This window comes from Monodon monoceros, unplaced genomic scaffold (assembly GCF_005190385.1).
Source record: "Monodon monoceros isolate NGI ecotype Baffin Bay Population unplaced genomic scaffold, NGI_Narwhal_1 Super_Scaffold_18, whole genome shotgun sequence".
NCBI classification, from domain to species: domain Eukaryota; kingdom Metazoa; phylum Chordata; class Mammalia; order Artiodactyla; family Monodontidae; genus Monodon; species Monodon monoceros.
In genome coordinates this window covers 155,494,772-155,511,272 of record NW_021703774.1, presented here as the reverse complement: position 1 = coordinate 155,511,272, position 16,501 = coordinate 155,494,772, and the positions used below count along the sequence as shown (strand labels likewise).

The following is a 16,501-nucleotide window of genomic DNA, read 5'->3' as shown; positions in this document are numbered from 1 at the left end:
GGCTGTCATCTGTGTTAGTCTGGTTCCCCTTGTGGTGTGGCAGTAGCATCCCTCACATCCCACATGCCCACAGAGTAGAGAGTGCTCTTTTTTGGAGACCCCAGCAAACATTTCATTGCTTTTCATTGGCTCTGACCAAGTCACATGGCCATCTCTGAGCCAGTCACTGTGGTCAGAGGGTAAGATGTGTTGATGGTTTTAGCCTATGTTACCTCTTACACGTCTGGAGCCTGGGGATGGTGCCAGCGTTATGCAAAGCACGTTGGCTGTGGTTGGGGCCAAGGATGATTCCACCAAAGCCAAAAAGGGCACTAAAACCATAAGAATGGAGAATGCATGCTGGCTAGCCCAAGCATCCACTAAATGTTTCCACAAACTTATGGTAATGGGTGTGAGCTGAGACTGTACTTGCCAGTCTCTAAGTTCTGTATTAGGACACTGGAGACTTCCCTGGAGACTGTAATTCTTAGATTCAGGTATTATCTGTATTTTGAGCCTTGAAGAAAGTAGAACGTAATTTATAAGAGCATGAACTCTGGAGGTTTTGAGTCCTGGCTCTGTTGCAGCTGGATCATCTCCTATCCTCTCTGAGTCTCAAAAGTACAGTATTAATAAGTACAATGTTGTAACGTATAATATTAGTACTTACTCGTAGGGTTTTTATAAAAATTCATTGAAAGAATCCATGTAAAATACTAAGTACTGCACCCATGTTCAGTTAGGAATAGTTACTTTTCTTGTTTTCATCAGTTAACCCAGTTAGACAACCTTTGATTTTTGTTAGATCCCAAACAGCCCATATTATAAAGACATTACTCAACCAGGGTTTATGGAAGAATTAAAAGAAAAACAAAACAAAACAAAACAAACAAAAAACGAACATCTTATTTATAAGGTTGGGATTTGTGAATTAACTGAAAAAAAAAAAATCTTGGCAGAGATCCAGGTTGCTCCAAGCGGCAGCAGCTGGTGGAGAAATGGAGATGCAATCCTATTACACCAAGCTCTTGGGGGAGTTGAATGAACAGCGGCAGAGGGACTTTTTCTGTGACTGCAGCATCATTGTGGAAGGGCGGATCTTCAAGGCCCACAGGAACATCTTGTTTGCCAACAGCGGCTATTTCCGAGCCCTGCTCATTCACTACATCCAGGATAGCGGGCGGCACAGCACCGCCTCCTTGGACATCGTCACCTCCGACGCCTTCTCCACCATCTTAGACTTCCTCTATTCTGGGAAGTTGGATTTGTGTGGAGAGAACGTGATTGAAGTTATGTCGGCTGCCAGCTACCTGCAGATGAACGACGTGGTGAACTTCTGCAAGACATACATCAGATCATCCCTAGACATCTGCGGAAAGATGGAGAAGGAGGCCGCTGTGGCTGCAGCGGTGGCAGCAGCGGCAGCGGCAGCGGCAGCGGCAGCAGCGCCTCATCGGGTGGACAGTGGAAGCCCCAGTTCAGGCAGTGAAGGGACCTCCTGTGAGACCAAGAGCTTGGTCTCTCCAGCCGAGGGGGAAGAGAGTGTGGATCAGCCCAGAGAGTCCCCCTGTGGTGACTGCAGAGGCTGCCACCCTCTGGCACTGGTGGGGAAAGACAGCCAGGGCAGTGGCTCAGTGGACAGTGACCGCTCCATTCGACCCAAACAGATGGAGCCCAAGGTGGAGTTCAATGCCGAGGAAGTGGAGGTGGAGGTGGGTGGACAGCTGCAGCAGCGTACTGCCCCGCTGAGCCTGGCCCACGGGCAGGAGGGTTTGCCCAGAGGCCAGGCGGTCGACTTGGCTTACAGTAACTACCACGTGAAGCAATTCCTGGAGGCGCTCCTGCGCCACAGTGCTGTCCAGAGCAAAGAGGACGCGGACCAACACTTTTCTCGGAGTTTGGAGGGAAGACCAGGTGGTGCAGAAGTAGCAGCCATGAGTTCCATGATGGATGTGCAGACTGACTGGTATGGAGAGGACTCAGGTGAGCTCCATGAGCCTCCATCGTCTGCCACTCATTTAGCACGCACTTGTGTGCCCTCTGGTCTCCCACTGTCATCCTCATCACTGGCACTGTCACTCTTGTCATCCTCATCACCACCATCACCACTGCCAGTGTTATCACCATGTTATCACTGCCACCACCGCCAGTAGGTATTAATTGAGCACCTGCTGTGTGCAGGGCATTGCCTCTTCACGTATGTTTGTCTTTTACCTCTGCAACTAGAGTATAAGCATGTTGAGTGCAGTATGGAGACATGGAAAGAACCCATTCTCTTCCACTAACCAGCAGAGAGACTTTGGTTAAATCATGAAATTTCTTTGAACCCTTTTTGTTCAGGAGATAATCACCCCCACCTTGCCTTTCTCACAGGGTTGAGGACCAAATGAAAAGGTTTTCAGAATTTTTTCTCACATATGAGAACATGTTCTATACAGGTAGGAAATGTATCCTTCTTTGTGTCAATCATGGTGCCTGGCCCACGTAGACACTCAGTTAACGTGTTGTAGTTGATGGTGTGATTTACTGGAGAATATTTTAGAGTTGAATTTGGTTTCATGTGAGTAAATTTCTTGTATCCTTTGGGAGACTGTTTAAACAGGAGAAAATCAAACAGAAATTTAATAACATGAACACATAGGACAGACCCAGGAAAACTGAGTCTGTCTGGAGACTTTTAATTTCTTTCTTTTTTTTTTCATGTTTACAGTTTTTAATGAAAGATTACTTCATTCCTGCATCTAAATTTCATTTTTAAAAAAATCAAGAATGCTCTGTATGTCTGATTAAAACTTGACTTGAAAAACTTGAAAGTACGGTTTCTGGTCCTCAGAGACAGTGGCTTAACCAGCATGTAAAAGGTAGTGGTTGTTTTCAGTGACTACACTGTGGGAACTTGTTGAAATCTAATTTCCGTGTATATAGTAGCACTTCACAGACTGTGTCCCCCTTTCCCATCCAGCAGCCCCTTATAATGCCACATGAGTTAGGTAGAAGAAGTGTGGAGAAACTGAGACCCAAGAGGGTTTAGTGAGTTTCTTAAGAATGCAGAGCTGGTAAATGTCACAGCTAATACTAGCAACCCTGGCTGGCTTCGTTTCACTCATAAAACAAACTGTGAAGGCAGTACAAGCGGATAGAGGATTTCAGTGCACTGGTTTAGTCTGTCAACCCCTCTGCCTGTAAGCACAAGTATCAAGAAATAGTAATTCAACTGTACGTCACCCTCATTCAAGTCCATCTGTCCATCTGTAGAGGCAGCTTTCCAGCTACAGGGATCTGTGGCAAGGCAGCCATCCCAGCCACTTGCCATGCCTGTTGTCCGCCAGGTGTTGATTCGGTTCACCTGGCTCTGGGCTACATTTATTCCTAGCGCCAAGGCACAGAGTAGGACTGATTTGTTTGGTTATTCCTTTATTTGCTCAAATATCTGAGCACCTTCCTTGTGAAGATACAAAGATAAGTCAGATATGGCTCCAGCTCTTAAAGAACTGATGGTGTCTTAGAGGAGTTAAGAGGTGTGTAAATGGCACCGTGTGGTCCAGAAGCAGAACTGGCTTCCTACTGGTAGGTCAGAGAGGCTTTATGAGAGTGGCATCTGAGTACTCACTACTATATATAAAAGAGATAAACAGCAAGGACTTACCGTATAGCACAGGGAACTATATTCAGTATCTTGTTATACCTATAATGGAAAAGAATCTGAAAAAAATACATGTATATGTATAACAATCACTTTGCTTTACACCTGAAACTAACATAATATGGCAAATCAAACTATATTTCAATTTAAAAAAAAGTGGCATCTGAAGGTAAGAAGAGAAGACATGGGGAGAAATTGTAGTCAGATCATGGAAAAACTTAAATGCTAAAATGTGGGTTTCTATCTGCAGGCACAGGAGAATTTTTAGTAGTTCCTGAGCTTGGGAGTGGACAGGAGAGATTAATTTGGCCTCAGCACATGATGGTGCAGAGATGGGAGATGAGGGCAGGGAGACGGTCAGGAGGCTGTTACAGTAGTTCTGTGTTCACATTGCTCATCTCTGACACTAGCAGACACTGTCAAAGCACATGGTCCTCCTATAATCTTCTCCCCTGGACCTCCCATCCCCAGCTGCCATTGCTTCTTGAAAAGTTCATCTATATCGGCCACCTCCACTGTTTTACTTCCCAATCTTTTCTCAGCCCACTGTGCTCTGACACTACAACCAACTGCCCCTTCCCTGAAACCACTGTCATGAGGTCAGCTATGTATTTCCAGGGCCGATCCAGGGAGTGATTTTCAGGTGTTATCTTTCTTGACTAGTCTTGGTAGTTAACTCTGATCTTTCCTTCTTGAAATTCTTTCCTCCCCTGGCTTCTGACACTACATGTACCCATTGCTCTTACCTCTGCCCATTCCTTTTTTTTTTTTTTGCGGTACGCAGGCCTCTCACTGTTGTGGCCTCTCCCGTTGCGGAGCACAGGCTCGAGACGCACAGGCTCAGCGGCCATGGCTCACGGGCCCAGCCGCTCCGCGGCATGTGGGATCTTCCCCGACTGGGGCATGAACCCGTGTCCCCTGCATCGGCAGGTGGACTCTCAACCACTGCGCCACCAGGGAAGCCCCTGCCCATTCCTTTTCAGCCTCATCATGGGGTCATTTAATGTCCGTGTGTCAGCATTCCACCATTGCCTTGCTTCTTCAACATCTTATTCCTGTTCATTCATTCATTTAACAGAGATTTACTGAGCACTTCCTATATTCCAGGCACTATTCATCGCAGTGAACAGAAGACAGTCTTTGTCCTCATGGAGCTGATATTCTAGCGTAGGGAGCTGGACAATAAACCAATAAGGACATATATAGTATGAAGAAGAACTAAAGCAGGGACAAAGTTGATAGAAAGTGAAGGGGATGCTGTTTTATTTAGTGTTGACCAGGAAGGCCTTTCTAACAGGTTGCCTTTAAGTGAGCAAACTGTAGAGATATCAGGGAGAACATTCCAGGCAGAGGGAAGAGAAAGGTGCAAAGGCCCAGGTGTAGGATCGCACTCAGCAAGTGAATGAAAGGGACAGCAAGGATGCTGGTGTGGCTGGAGTGGAGTGGGCAAGGCAGAGAGTTGTGGGGGATAAGGTCAGAGAGGTTGAGTGAGGGCGGACTGGGTAGGGTTTTGAAGGCCATGAGAAGGCCTTTGAATATTGCTCTTAGAAGGAAATCTACTAGAGGCTCTTGGCAGAGAGTGACTTGAGATGACATATATTAAAAGGATCCCTCTGGGTACTGTGTGCTGTCACCTCCTAAGTGGCCCTCTTCCTTCCGCTCTTGCTCTCCTGTTGACTAGAGGGGAGCATAGGTGGAAGCAGCAGGACCGTTTAGGAGGTGACTGCAATAACCCAGGTGAGAGCTGTGCTCCTTGAATCAGTGTGGTAGCAGTAGAGAGGTGAGATGTGGTTGGATTAGGACTATACTGTCTCTGAAAGGTAGAGCTGACCAGATTTGCTAATGGCTTATATAAGTGGTATGAGAAAAAAGGGGATTAAAGGTGACCTTAAGGTTTTTAGCTTGAGTGATTGATTTAAATTTTATGTTTGTGGTACCTTTTGGATATCCCATTGAAGACGTGCAGTAAGTAATTACATCTATATGTTCGGAGTTCTGGGGAGAAATCAGAGCTGAGATATAAATTTGGGAGTCATTAATGGGTCCATGGAATTTAAAACCTGTATGTTCCATGAACCTATAGATCTAGAAGGAGAAGACAAGAGATCTAAGGACTGAGTCCTGACCCAACATTTAGAGGTCAGGAAAATAGGGGAACCAGCTAAGGAAACTGAGAAGGGGCAGCCAGTGAGGTAGGAGGGAATCAAAAAGAGTGATAGATGCCAAGAGGAGAAAATGTTTCAAGAAAAAGGAGAAATCAACTATGTCCAGTACTGTGTATAGGCAGATCGAGAACTGATCGTTGGGTTTAGTAATGGAGAGGTCATTGATGTGCAGTATCAATGAAGTGGTGGACAAAAGACCAAACAGAGTAGCCTTAAAAGAGAACTCAGGGGTTCTGAGTTCTGGCTGAAAGGGCATATGAGGTTAAGGTTTTTATTAAGGTGGAGGATCTAAAAGCATTTCTTTACTGATGAGAATGATCCAGGAGAGAGGAAGATAAATGATAATGGAAGAGTGAGAGACAATGGATAGATCGAGGAGAGATGGGGGTCCCATGTATAAGTGGAGGGATGGTCTCGCCTTGGATGGGAGGGAGAACAATTCATTCATAGTAACAGGAGTGAAAGAGGATGAGATGTGTTCATATTGGAGGTTGGGGGGTGGCTGGGACCATGTAGACATTCTCTTCTGCTTGCCCCTCCTTCTCAATGAAATAAGAAGCAAGGACAGCAGCTGACAGTAAGGAAGGGGTAGGAGGGGTGGGAGATTTGAGCAGAGGGAAGGTATGAAATAGTCACTGAGAAGAGTGGGAGAGTGAATGAACCAGGGAAATACTTAGGGTTCTTGGGCAGAACCAAGGGCTCTTTTTTTTTTTTTTTTTTTGCGGTACGCGGGCCTCTCACTGTTGTGGCCTCTCCCGTTGCGGAGCACAGGCTCCGGACGCGCAGGCTCAGCGGCCATGGCTCACGGGTGCAGCCGCTCCGCGGCATGTGGGGTCTTCCCCGACCGGGGCATGAACCCGTGTCCCCTACATCGGCAGGCGGACTCTCAATCACTGCACCACCAGGGAAGACCCCCAAGGGCTCTTTTGATATTATAGTAGTCAAATGGTGATGGTTGGATTGATTTAAAGTGAGACCGGAACAGAGTTGTGCATTTTTTTCCAGTGACGTGAACTTGCCTTGTTTCACCTGCAGAATAGGCAGAGAGTTATATTGAACTAGATGAATACGGATGGAGGGAGACAGTGGACCAAGGCAGCTGAGGGTATATGCAAAGGAGTGATTTCATTGATGGGCTATAGGCACTCAGCTGGGGAAGGAGGGGAGTGAGGACTCGAGGAGGAGAAGGGCAGTAAAATGGAAGTATAGTCCATGGCTTGGACGTCCCGGTAGAGAAGGAACACCTACGGGGTGAGCTGGAAAGACATAAAGCGGTGACTGGAAAGTGGAGCGCCTGAAATGTGGGTTACGGAGTGAGTACAGTTATTGGCAATATCTAGGCCTGGGGCCATGATTCTCATCCCTGTCCGTACATTAGACTGGGAAGGATGCTTTCAAAATATGACGCTTGGGTCCCACCCCACCCATTAGCTTGGGATGGGGATTGGATATCAGTATTTATTTTCATTTTAAGCTTCCCAGATGATTCTAATATGCAGGCAGAGTTGGGAGCTCTTTGTCTAGGATTGGGTGGCTGAGGTGGAGTGGAGGATAAGGACTTTGGAAGAAAGGAGGTCCGGGAACAGAGAGGCCAGGGTATGGCGAGGGTCATTCTCGGTATTCACACCAAGAATTATGCCAGGAGTTGAGCCTGAAGGCAATGTGATCAAATCTCCAAGGAGTGAGGGGATGATCTAGGGGCTCCTGGATGACTGTAACAAGGATGAGTAGCAGTATCATCTGATGGGAGGAACTCCAAAAGATCTTAGGGTTTTTAAGGAAGGAGGGAGGGACAGTGGTCTGGAGATGACAGTGAAGCACAAGGAAGACCACCCTCCCATGATCCAGGGTGTCAAGGCAGTGGGTTAAGGGAAGCAGGGTGCTTAGGGGAGAGCCAGACCTCAGTTAAAGCAACCACTGTAATCCGCTGAGGACTCTCAAAACTGTATGTTTCTCTTCTTTCCCTGAGCTCCAGATTTATGTCTAACCCAGGTATTCCCCCATGGATGCTCTGAGCCTGCCTCAAACATCGTAAAACCCAAACTGACCTCCTCGTCCATCCTGCACCTGCTTTTCCTCCTGTGTTCCCTGCCTTGGTTTATTCCACCGTCACCCACCAAGTCAGCTAACCCAGAATCAGTGTCATTTAGAATCTTCTCTTTCCCTGCTCTCTCCTCCCCAACGTGGTCATCGAGTGCTATTAATTTTACTTCTCAAACCTTTCTCCTTCTCTCCACCTCCACAGCCCTGGCTTTAATTCATGTCATCGCTCATCCCCTCCCACCTGGACTTCCTGCCTTTAATCTTGCCTCTCTTAAATCCTTCCCCTGCATTATCCCCAGAGGGATCCTTTAAAGGTCAAGTCTCACCTTGCACCTTCCCAGCTTAAAACCCCACCTGCTTAGAGAATAAAGTCCAAGTTCCTTAACATATCAGCTTTGCAGAGGCAGGGATTTTTGTCTTTTCTGATCACTGCTGTATCCCCAGGGCTTAGAACACAGCCTGGCACATCATAGGTGCTCAGTATAAATTTGTTGAATAAATGCATGAATTTGACCTTTCCTTGGCTTCATTCCTCATCCCTCTCCACCCCACTTAATATTTTATATTCTCATTTACCTCTGTGCCTAAGCATGTGTTGTTCCCCTCCCTGAGATACCTTTCTCTTTCTCAAACTCCTAGTGAACTCCTATTCATCCTTTAAAACCTTGCTCAAAGGTCATCTCTCCTGTGAAATCTTCTCTGAACTCCAGGAGAGAATTCATTACTTTCTTTTCTACATTTCTTCATCACTTTGAACTTTGCCTGTGTTATATTATATTGTATGAATTTGTTTCCATGTCTTTCTCTCCTGCTAGACTTAACTTCTTGAGGGAAGAAACAGGTGTCTTGGTAAAGATGCACCTTGACACAGTGCCTCGCATGTAATAGGCATTCAGGTGAACTGTTTTTTTTTTTTGGAGCAATCAGATCATAAGAGAGGAAGGAAAGTGTTGTGATAATTCATACTTTTCTGATGGAAAAATAGTTAACAGTTGTTTTTTTCCAAGGATTAACACTGGACCCATTTTACTGAATGTTTTCATAGTCGGGAAGAAGGTGATAGTACAATGCCAGGCTGATGGGGATAAATGATGGGAAGAGTCCACAGTACCAGAGGAGTGAGCAGGAAACTGGCATCTCAGCACCAGTGTGATCAGTGACAAATAAATAATCCAACATATATATGCAGTGTTGAGCCATGAGCTGCTGCTTTTATTCTGGGAAACAGATTTTGGAGTCACTATAGATTACGCAAAATGTTAAGCATTATCAGGATGGGAACTAGAAACTAAAGAGAATAATCTTCATCTGTACATAGAATGATGTTGGGTTCTCACTTGACATTCAGTTTGCCATACTTTTGGCAGCACCTCAGGAAAGGTAAATCCCTATTAGGTGTCCTGAGAAGGTCCCAAAGAAAAGGAGTTACTCCCGTGTTGAGAGAGACCACAAGAGCCTGGCCAGCTTAATCAGAAAAGAAACACCAAGGTGATGATGATGTGACAAAAATGGTTAACATTTATGAGAGCTTACTATATGCCAGCTGCTGTGCTTTAGGCATTACCTCATTTCATTCTTACCACAATCTTATGAGGTGGGAACTATTATCATCCCTATGTTACAGGTGAGTAAAGCACAGAGAAGTTAAGTGAGATGTGCAAGGTCACACAGCTGGTAAGTGGTAGAGCCAGGACTTGAACTCAGGTTTCTGTGCCTGGAAAGCTTGAGTTACTAGTGCCTCCACATATAATATGATGTGATCAAAGTCTGTAAAATTCTGAAGGGCATGGATAGAGGAGACAAATCTTGGAATACTACAATAAGGGTAACTCAGGAAACTTGAAAGGAGCAGTTTTTATACATGTGGGTGATAATCATGTTGTCACCTTAACGGGTGTATGAGCAAGGTGGAAAAAAAAGAGTTCTAAAAAATTTAAGTGAATTTTTAAGATATTTGATGATTTCAGATATATAGAGTTAATATGAACTCCAAACAATGTAGGGTCTGCGTCATAGCAAACCACTTCTACACATGTCTGGAAGCTATTATTAGGAGCTGCTGTCAAAGAAAGCATGAATACTGACCCAGTGGTCTGTTCCATCATAATAGTTTTTTCAAACTTTTGAGGATCATTAAATCAACTCAGGAGGTTTGTATTAGCCAGCTCAGGCAACCATAACAGAATACCACAGACTGAGCAGTTTAAACAACAGAAATTTATTGTCTCACAGTTTTGGAGGTGCAGAATCCAAGATCAAGGTGCCAGCAGGGTTGGTGTCTGGTGAGAGCTCTCTTTCTGGCTTGCAGACGACTGCCTTCTTGCTGGTCCTCACATGACCTTTCCTCTGTACAAGAGTAGGGAGAGAAAGCCATCTCTGGCATAGTTTCCTCTTCTTATAAGGACACCAGTCCTACCAGATTCGAGCTCTACCCTTACGACCTCATTTAACCTTAATTACCTCCTTAAAGGCCCTGTCTTCACATATAGTCACATTGGAGGTTATGGCTTCAATGTATGAATTTGAGGGGGATGAAATTCAGTCTAGAACAGGGTCTCAATCATTATTGTTCTAAAATGAAATCAAAGAGAAGAGACATTATCAGAGTGAGTATTATTTTGGGAAGCTTTTCAAGTTGTCCACATGAAGATATATGTGTTCTAAGGTTGTAATATAAGCTGTGTTTTCTAACTGTGAGCCACAGAGAAGTTTCAAAGCTGAGGCCTTACAGCATTCCTTGCAATCTTATATCAGAAGCCCACCTTCTCCTCTGGCTGACTGGGAGCCAGAGTGGCAATTTGCAGACACTGTTTCGCTGTTAGCTGCTGGTGGAGTTGGGGTCCTTCTTCTCGACCCGGACTGGTCGAACTCCCCTGCTCTGGATCCCATCCATCGGAGGGCGGCCAGTGTTCTTGCTGCTTACAGTACCATTTGGTTCCCCAGGTGGTGTGCTGGTGGTGCCCATCAAGCTACACAAGTGTCCTTTCTGCCCCTACACTGCCAAACAGAAGGGCATCCTTAAGCGGCACATCCGCTCACACACGGGGGAGCGGCCCTACCCCTGTGAGACCTGCGGCAAGAGGTTCACCCGCCAGGAGCATCTGCGGGGCCACGCGCTCAGCGTAAGTGGAGGAGCTGGCGGTTCTCTCGGGACGGTGGGGTGGGAGTGGCGGTGGTTCATGACGTTCGTCTAATGTGAGGGCAAGGCCAGTCTGTATTTCTCTTCTCTGTCCACTGGGGTATTTCCAGAGAATTTTAAACATGTATTTCTGCTACTAAATTACACCTGGGTTGGTGGCACTTAGAGAAAGTTAAAACTTATATGGTAACAGACTAGTTTGCTTAGGAGGAAAGTTAAGAAAGTTTAGACCCTAGTCAGGGACACTGAGGCTTAGACAGGGGATCGTGGGTCTGTTCCCTGTGGTGTGATGCCAGAGGTAAGCTGCATTCTCGGTTTCCCACCCAACCTCAGCACCCCGGGGTGGGGAAGAGATATACTGCCATTTATAGGGCTACCTGTGAGCAGCAAAGATGACCCAGCCCAAGCGGACCTCCCCTCCCACTGGCTGCCACCTAGGATTCTGTCTCCCATGTGAGTGGGTGATTCCTACCTGCTAAAAAGCATTCAGGCCATTTAGAAAGGCATTGCATTTAAGATCGTCTTTGAGCAAGGCAATCAGTCTTTGGAAAATCCAACATAAAAATGGTTTGGATTTCAAAAGACACTATCAAGAATGTGAAAAGACAACCCACAGAATGGGAGAAGAATCTTTGTGAATCATTTATCTGCTAAGGATCTAATAACCAGAATATATAAAGAACTCTTGGGCTTCCCTGGTGGCACAGTGGTTGAGAGTCCGCCTGCCGATGCAGGGCACACGGGTTCGTGCCCCGGTCCGGGAAGATCCCACATGCGGCGGAGCGGCTGGGCCCGTGAGCCTGCGCGTCCGGAGCCTGTGCTCCGCAACGGGAGGGGCCGCAGCAGTGACAGGCCCGCGTACCGTAAAAAAAAAAAAAAAAAAGAATTCTTATAATTCAACAATAAAAAGACAACCCAATTAAACAATGGATGTGAATAGACGTTTCTCCAAAGAAGATAAACAAATGGCCAATAAGCACATGAAAAGATGCTCAACGTGATTAGTCACTAGGAAAATATAAATCACAGCCACGATGAGATGCCACTTCACACAAACTAGGATTGCTATAATAATAATAAAAAAACCAAAAACAGATAGTAACAAAGTGTTGGCAAGGATGTGGAGACACTAGAACCCTCATATACTGCTAGTGGGCATATAAAATGGTGCAGCCACTGTGGAAGAGAGTTTGGCGGTTCCTCAAAAAGTTAAGCATAAAGTTACCATTAGGACCCAGCAATTCTACACAAGAGAACTAAAACAGACATTCACACAAAAACTTGCATACAGATGTTCGTAGCAGCATTATTCATAATAGCTAAAAAGTAGAAACAACCCAAATGTCCATCAACTGATGAATGAATAAACAAAATGTGGCATATCTATACGATGGATACATTTTATTCAGCCGTAAAATGAAATGAGTTCCTGATACATGCTACAACATGGAACAACCTTGAAAGCATTACGCTATGTGAAAGAAGCCAGTCACAAAAGGCCACCTATTATGTGATCTCATTTATATGAAATATAAAAAGTGGGCAGACCCATGGAGATAGAGAGTAGATTAGTGGTTGGGGCATGGGGGATGGAAGAGGCATGATGGTTAATGCGCACAGGCTTTCTTTATGGAGTGATGAAAATTTCTGGAATTAGATGGTGGTGATGGTTGTACAACCTTATGAGTATACTTAAAACCACTGAATTGTACACTTTAAAAGGGTGAATTTTATGGTATGTGAATTATGGTTTTGAAAGAATCCAGATTTAAGATAAGTACAAGGTTACTGACTGCCTCTGCTCTCAGTGCTTGCCCTAGCATACTTGTCTGAGAGGGGCCTTACCCCAAGGCCTTAAGTTTTTGTTTGTCTTTTTTTTTTTCTTCAGATTATATCTCCAGTCCATCTTGACAACAATAGGTCCCTGGGTACCTTTAAGATGTTTCATTGGTTCGAATCCTCATTCCCTCTATTTTTCCACCTCGTATGAGGCCCAGTCTACTGCAGCCCAAAGACGTAGTCTTCAAAGGCTCCATCAGGTTGCAAGAGTCACATACACACTCGGGTTGGCTCAGGCATTGGGGGTTTAGCATAGGAAGCCCAGGAAACCTCAGGGGAAGCAGGGACATAGGTCAGGATGTAACGGCAACTCCAGCAGCCTGGGTATTGTTGTTGACCCTTCTTCTGCATCAGCCTCTCTCTGTCACTGCCTCTTGTGTGTATCCTGCATCCAGAGCTCTCTGAAAGAGAGGCTCTGACTGATTCACAGATCCCCTATTGGCTGGAGTTCCTGAAAAGTGCATGCATTAGAAAGGTAGCTCCTTATACAGAGGGGACCCCTGGGACTGCTGCCCTCATAAGGAGCTGCACGGAGTAGGAGATCAGGTTCTCTTTTCTAGTATGCAAAGCTCTTTTCATAAGTAAGGAATGCATTTACCAGTGAAAAAATCAAGGGTGAAGCATCTGCTGACACTTTTAGAGAATACACTGTCTGGCAAATCTGCCTTCCTAATGGCTAAACAATCCAGGGTACGTAAGAGGCCATGCCTAAAATCCTAGTCGGTTCACTGAGTGCCCTTTATGTGCCAGGCGCTAGGGATATAGTAACAAATGTGACAGAGGACAGAGAACACGAATGAGGATAGTCCGTGACCTCTTGGAGCTTAGAAGCTAGTGAATTTTACCAATGATTTGTTAGAAATAAAACAAAGGGAGAAGTATAGGTGAGACTATATAGCTGGGGGACCTAATCTGGCCTGGAGTATCAGAGAAGACTTCCTTGAAAGTCTTTAGTGGGACTTCCCTGGCGGTCCAGTGATTAGGACTCTGAGCTTTCACTGCCGAGGATGCGGGTTCCATCCCTGGTTGGGGAACTAAGATCCCCGTAAGCTGCGCGGCACAGCTGGGGGGGATAAAAAAGGCATTAGTAAGGAGGGAGGGGTGACCGTGGGGAGGAGGGCACACTCCACGCATGTCCGATGGCCCTGGGGTGGAAAGGACCTTGGTGAGGCTGAGACTGGCAGAGAGAGCAAGAGGGAGAGTGGTGAGAAGTGAGACTGGAGGGTCAGCCAGGGGCCATGTCTCATGGGGCCCTGAAGGCCATGACTCAACCCCTTTTCTGTGACATTTACTGTGCTGGTGATTTTAGGTCCATAGGTCCAACCGGCCAATTATCTGCAAGGGCTGCAGAAGAACCTTCACAAGTCACCTGTCGCAGGGGCTGCGGTGCTTCGGGCTGTGTGACAGCTGCACCTGCGTTACAGACACACATGATGATGATGACGAATTGATGCCCATCAACCTTAGCCTGGTGGAGGCTTCGTCCGAGAGCCAAGAAAAGAGTGACACGGACAATGACTGGCCAATCTACGTGGAGTCTGGTGAGGAAAACGACCCCGGCGGAGAGGATTCGGATGATAGACCCCAAATTCAGCCCAGCTTATCAGATGGAGAGATGCTTACGTAGCAATAAATTAGTGGAGAAGAAGGTTTAGAATTTGTTCTTGCCAGTTCTGTGGTTGAAAGCCACCCTTTTTCCAATTTTGTGCAACCCTGAGAAGAACATTTTTTCACTGTTATTTGCATTTCTATTAGACTACATGGTGGAGGTTGGATTCTGTGACTCAAAGGACTTTTTAGTGCCACCCTTGATTTCTGAAAGCTTTCTGAGTGAATCAAGGTTGGCTCTGAGGCGTCCCGTTTTTCCTGCCGTGCATCCAAACTCTGGTTTGAAGGAAGATAACAAAATCTCCATACTTTTTTCATAGTGTCTCAATCTTTCTGCATTCCTGTGTCGTCATCCTCTTGCTCTGAAAAGGTGGGCAAGAATATATTAAGTTTTGAGATCAGTCTTACTTCTGCCAAGCCTCTTCTAATGAATTCCATACTTTAATTTTCTGGTGATGTATTAAGGAGAAAGTTTCCTTGATATATGGCAGACACGGTCGTCTGGCTATATGACTGTAAAAATTACTTTCTAAATCTAAGATTGCAGTTTTAAAGGCTGGGGGTGTTTATGTGCAGACAAGCATGGAAATGAGCTGAAAGTTTCCTTATGGCACTGTGACTTGCCCCGTTGAATTAAATTTTAAGTTAGCCCCGGGAAGGGAGCCTGAGAGCCCAGGTCTGGGTGGTTTCCCTGTCTGGCTTGGGATTTAACAATTCTGTGCACACAAATAACCTGTTTTATGATCATAAAACAAGGCATTTGGGCAAAACTCAAAATGCTCCTATGCGTTTTCCAGCCATTTCCAAGAAGCCACTGCTGTGTAACCTGGAAATGCAGCCACCACTGTTCGTTTATGAATAGAACTTTAATTGGAGAGAAAGGGTAAGCCAATATAAGCAAGTTATATGTCTAAATTGTTTACCTTTTAAAAGATCCTTTGGAGGGAAAGGGAAGGTTACTAGAAGAACAGGTTTTTAAAACGAGTCTGCTTTTCACCCACTTTGCAGCCATGCAATTATTCTAACAAAAGAGACTGTATTTCTTTAAAAGTCTAAAGAGCAGGGAATATTAGGGATTAAAGATATTTAAGGCACTTTCATAATTTTGTCTTATGTTAAAGTATCTAAAATGAATATTCTTCCTTTAATTTTACTATAGTTGTATTTCAAAAGACGGTAAAAAAAAAAAAAGAAAATAACCACTTTCCTTTCTGCCTCTTGAACAAAAAGAGATAATCAAAAAATTGTAAACTGGCTTGTAAATAAATGTTAGCATTGAAGGGTTCAGAAGGTGTTTAAACTGTACTTCTCAATAGAAGTTAGAACCCTAGGATGGTGCTAGCCCCAGAGAGCAGCTGAATTCTTGGACCCCAGTCCACACAGTAGGACCACACATTGGCCTGAAGTAGACTGGAAGTTTAAAAACCGGTCTATTAACAGAGATAGTCGGAAAATTATTGTTTTAGATCAAGAATTACACATTGAAAAATTTCAAGGACCAGAAACACTTCTTACCAGAAATGAAAATATTAGTGTTGTTTTAAAAGCAGGACCTTAGCAAAAGGGAAACCTAAAAGGAGGTGTAGAAGATATACTTTGCAGGGAGTTATGTTTGATATTTTCGTTCTCTCCGTTCAAAGCATTTCTGATGTTTTCATATGACTTTTCTACCTCACAGTTCAACGCTCTGCCTGCTTTCTCTGGCAGAGCAGTGATCCTCTCTGGTGACCCCATAACCTATTCACATCACTGGGTGCAAAATAAAAAATTTTACATTAGAGATTACACTCTAAGACAGTGATTTTCAACTGGGGGTGATTTTGCCCCCCAGAGTACATATATCTGGCAATGTCTGGAGACATTGGCTGTTTGGAGTTTGCGTGTTGGCATTGGGAATAACTGAATTCGGTCACTGAATTCTATCGCTTTTAAAGGAGATACTTCCTCTGTGTGGACTATCAGATAATAAACTGTCCTCAGTTTTAAATTTATGTTCCCATTTGGTGGTCAGTATTTATAATCTGCACAGTGTTTTTGAGGTTTAATTTGTGGAGTTGGTGATATTTTTATAAGTAAATTCACAGT

The 16,501-nt window shown here is 44.9% G+C and overlaps 1 protein-coding gene across 1 annotated transcript; it reads left to right on the top strand.

The window, feature by feature from the left end:
* Positions 1 to 977: 977 nt before the first annotated feature.
* On the top strand, positions 978 to 14,435 carry ZBTB8B (zinc finger and BTB domain containing 8B). The gene is made up of 3 exons (XM_029227288.1): positions 978 to 1,962; positions 10,774 to 10,952; positions 14,118 to 14,435. Exons 1-3 carry the CDS (start codon positions 978 to 980, stop codon positions 14,433 to 14,435), a joined length of 1,482 nt encoding a protein of 493 aa, XP_029083121.1.
* The last annotated feature ends 2,066 nt before the right edge of the window (positions 14,436 to 16,501 follow it).

Coding starts and splice junctions, on each gene's coding strand:
- ZBTB8B (XM_029227288.1), top strand. CDS start 978: ATGGAGATGCAATCCTATTACACCAAGCTCTTGGGGGAGTTGAATGAA. Junction 1,963..10,773: donor CTGGTATGGAGAGGACTCAG/GTGAGCTCCATG, acceptor TTGGTTCCCCAG/GTGGTGTGCTGGTGGTGCCC. Junction 10,953..14,117: donor TGCGGGGCCACGCGCTCAGC/GTAAGTGGAGGA, acceptor TGGTGATTTTAG/GTCCATAGGTCCAACCGGCC.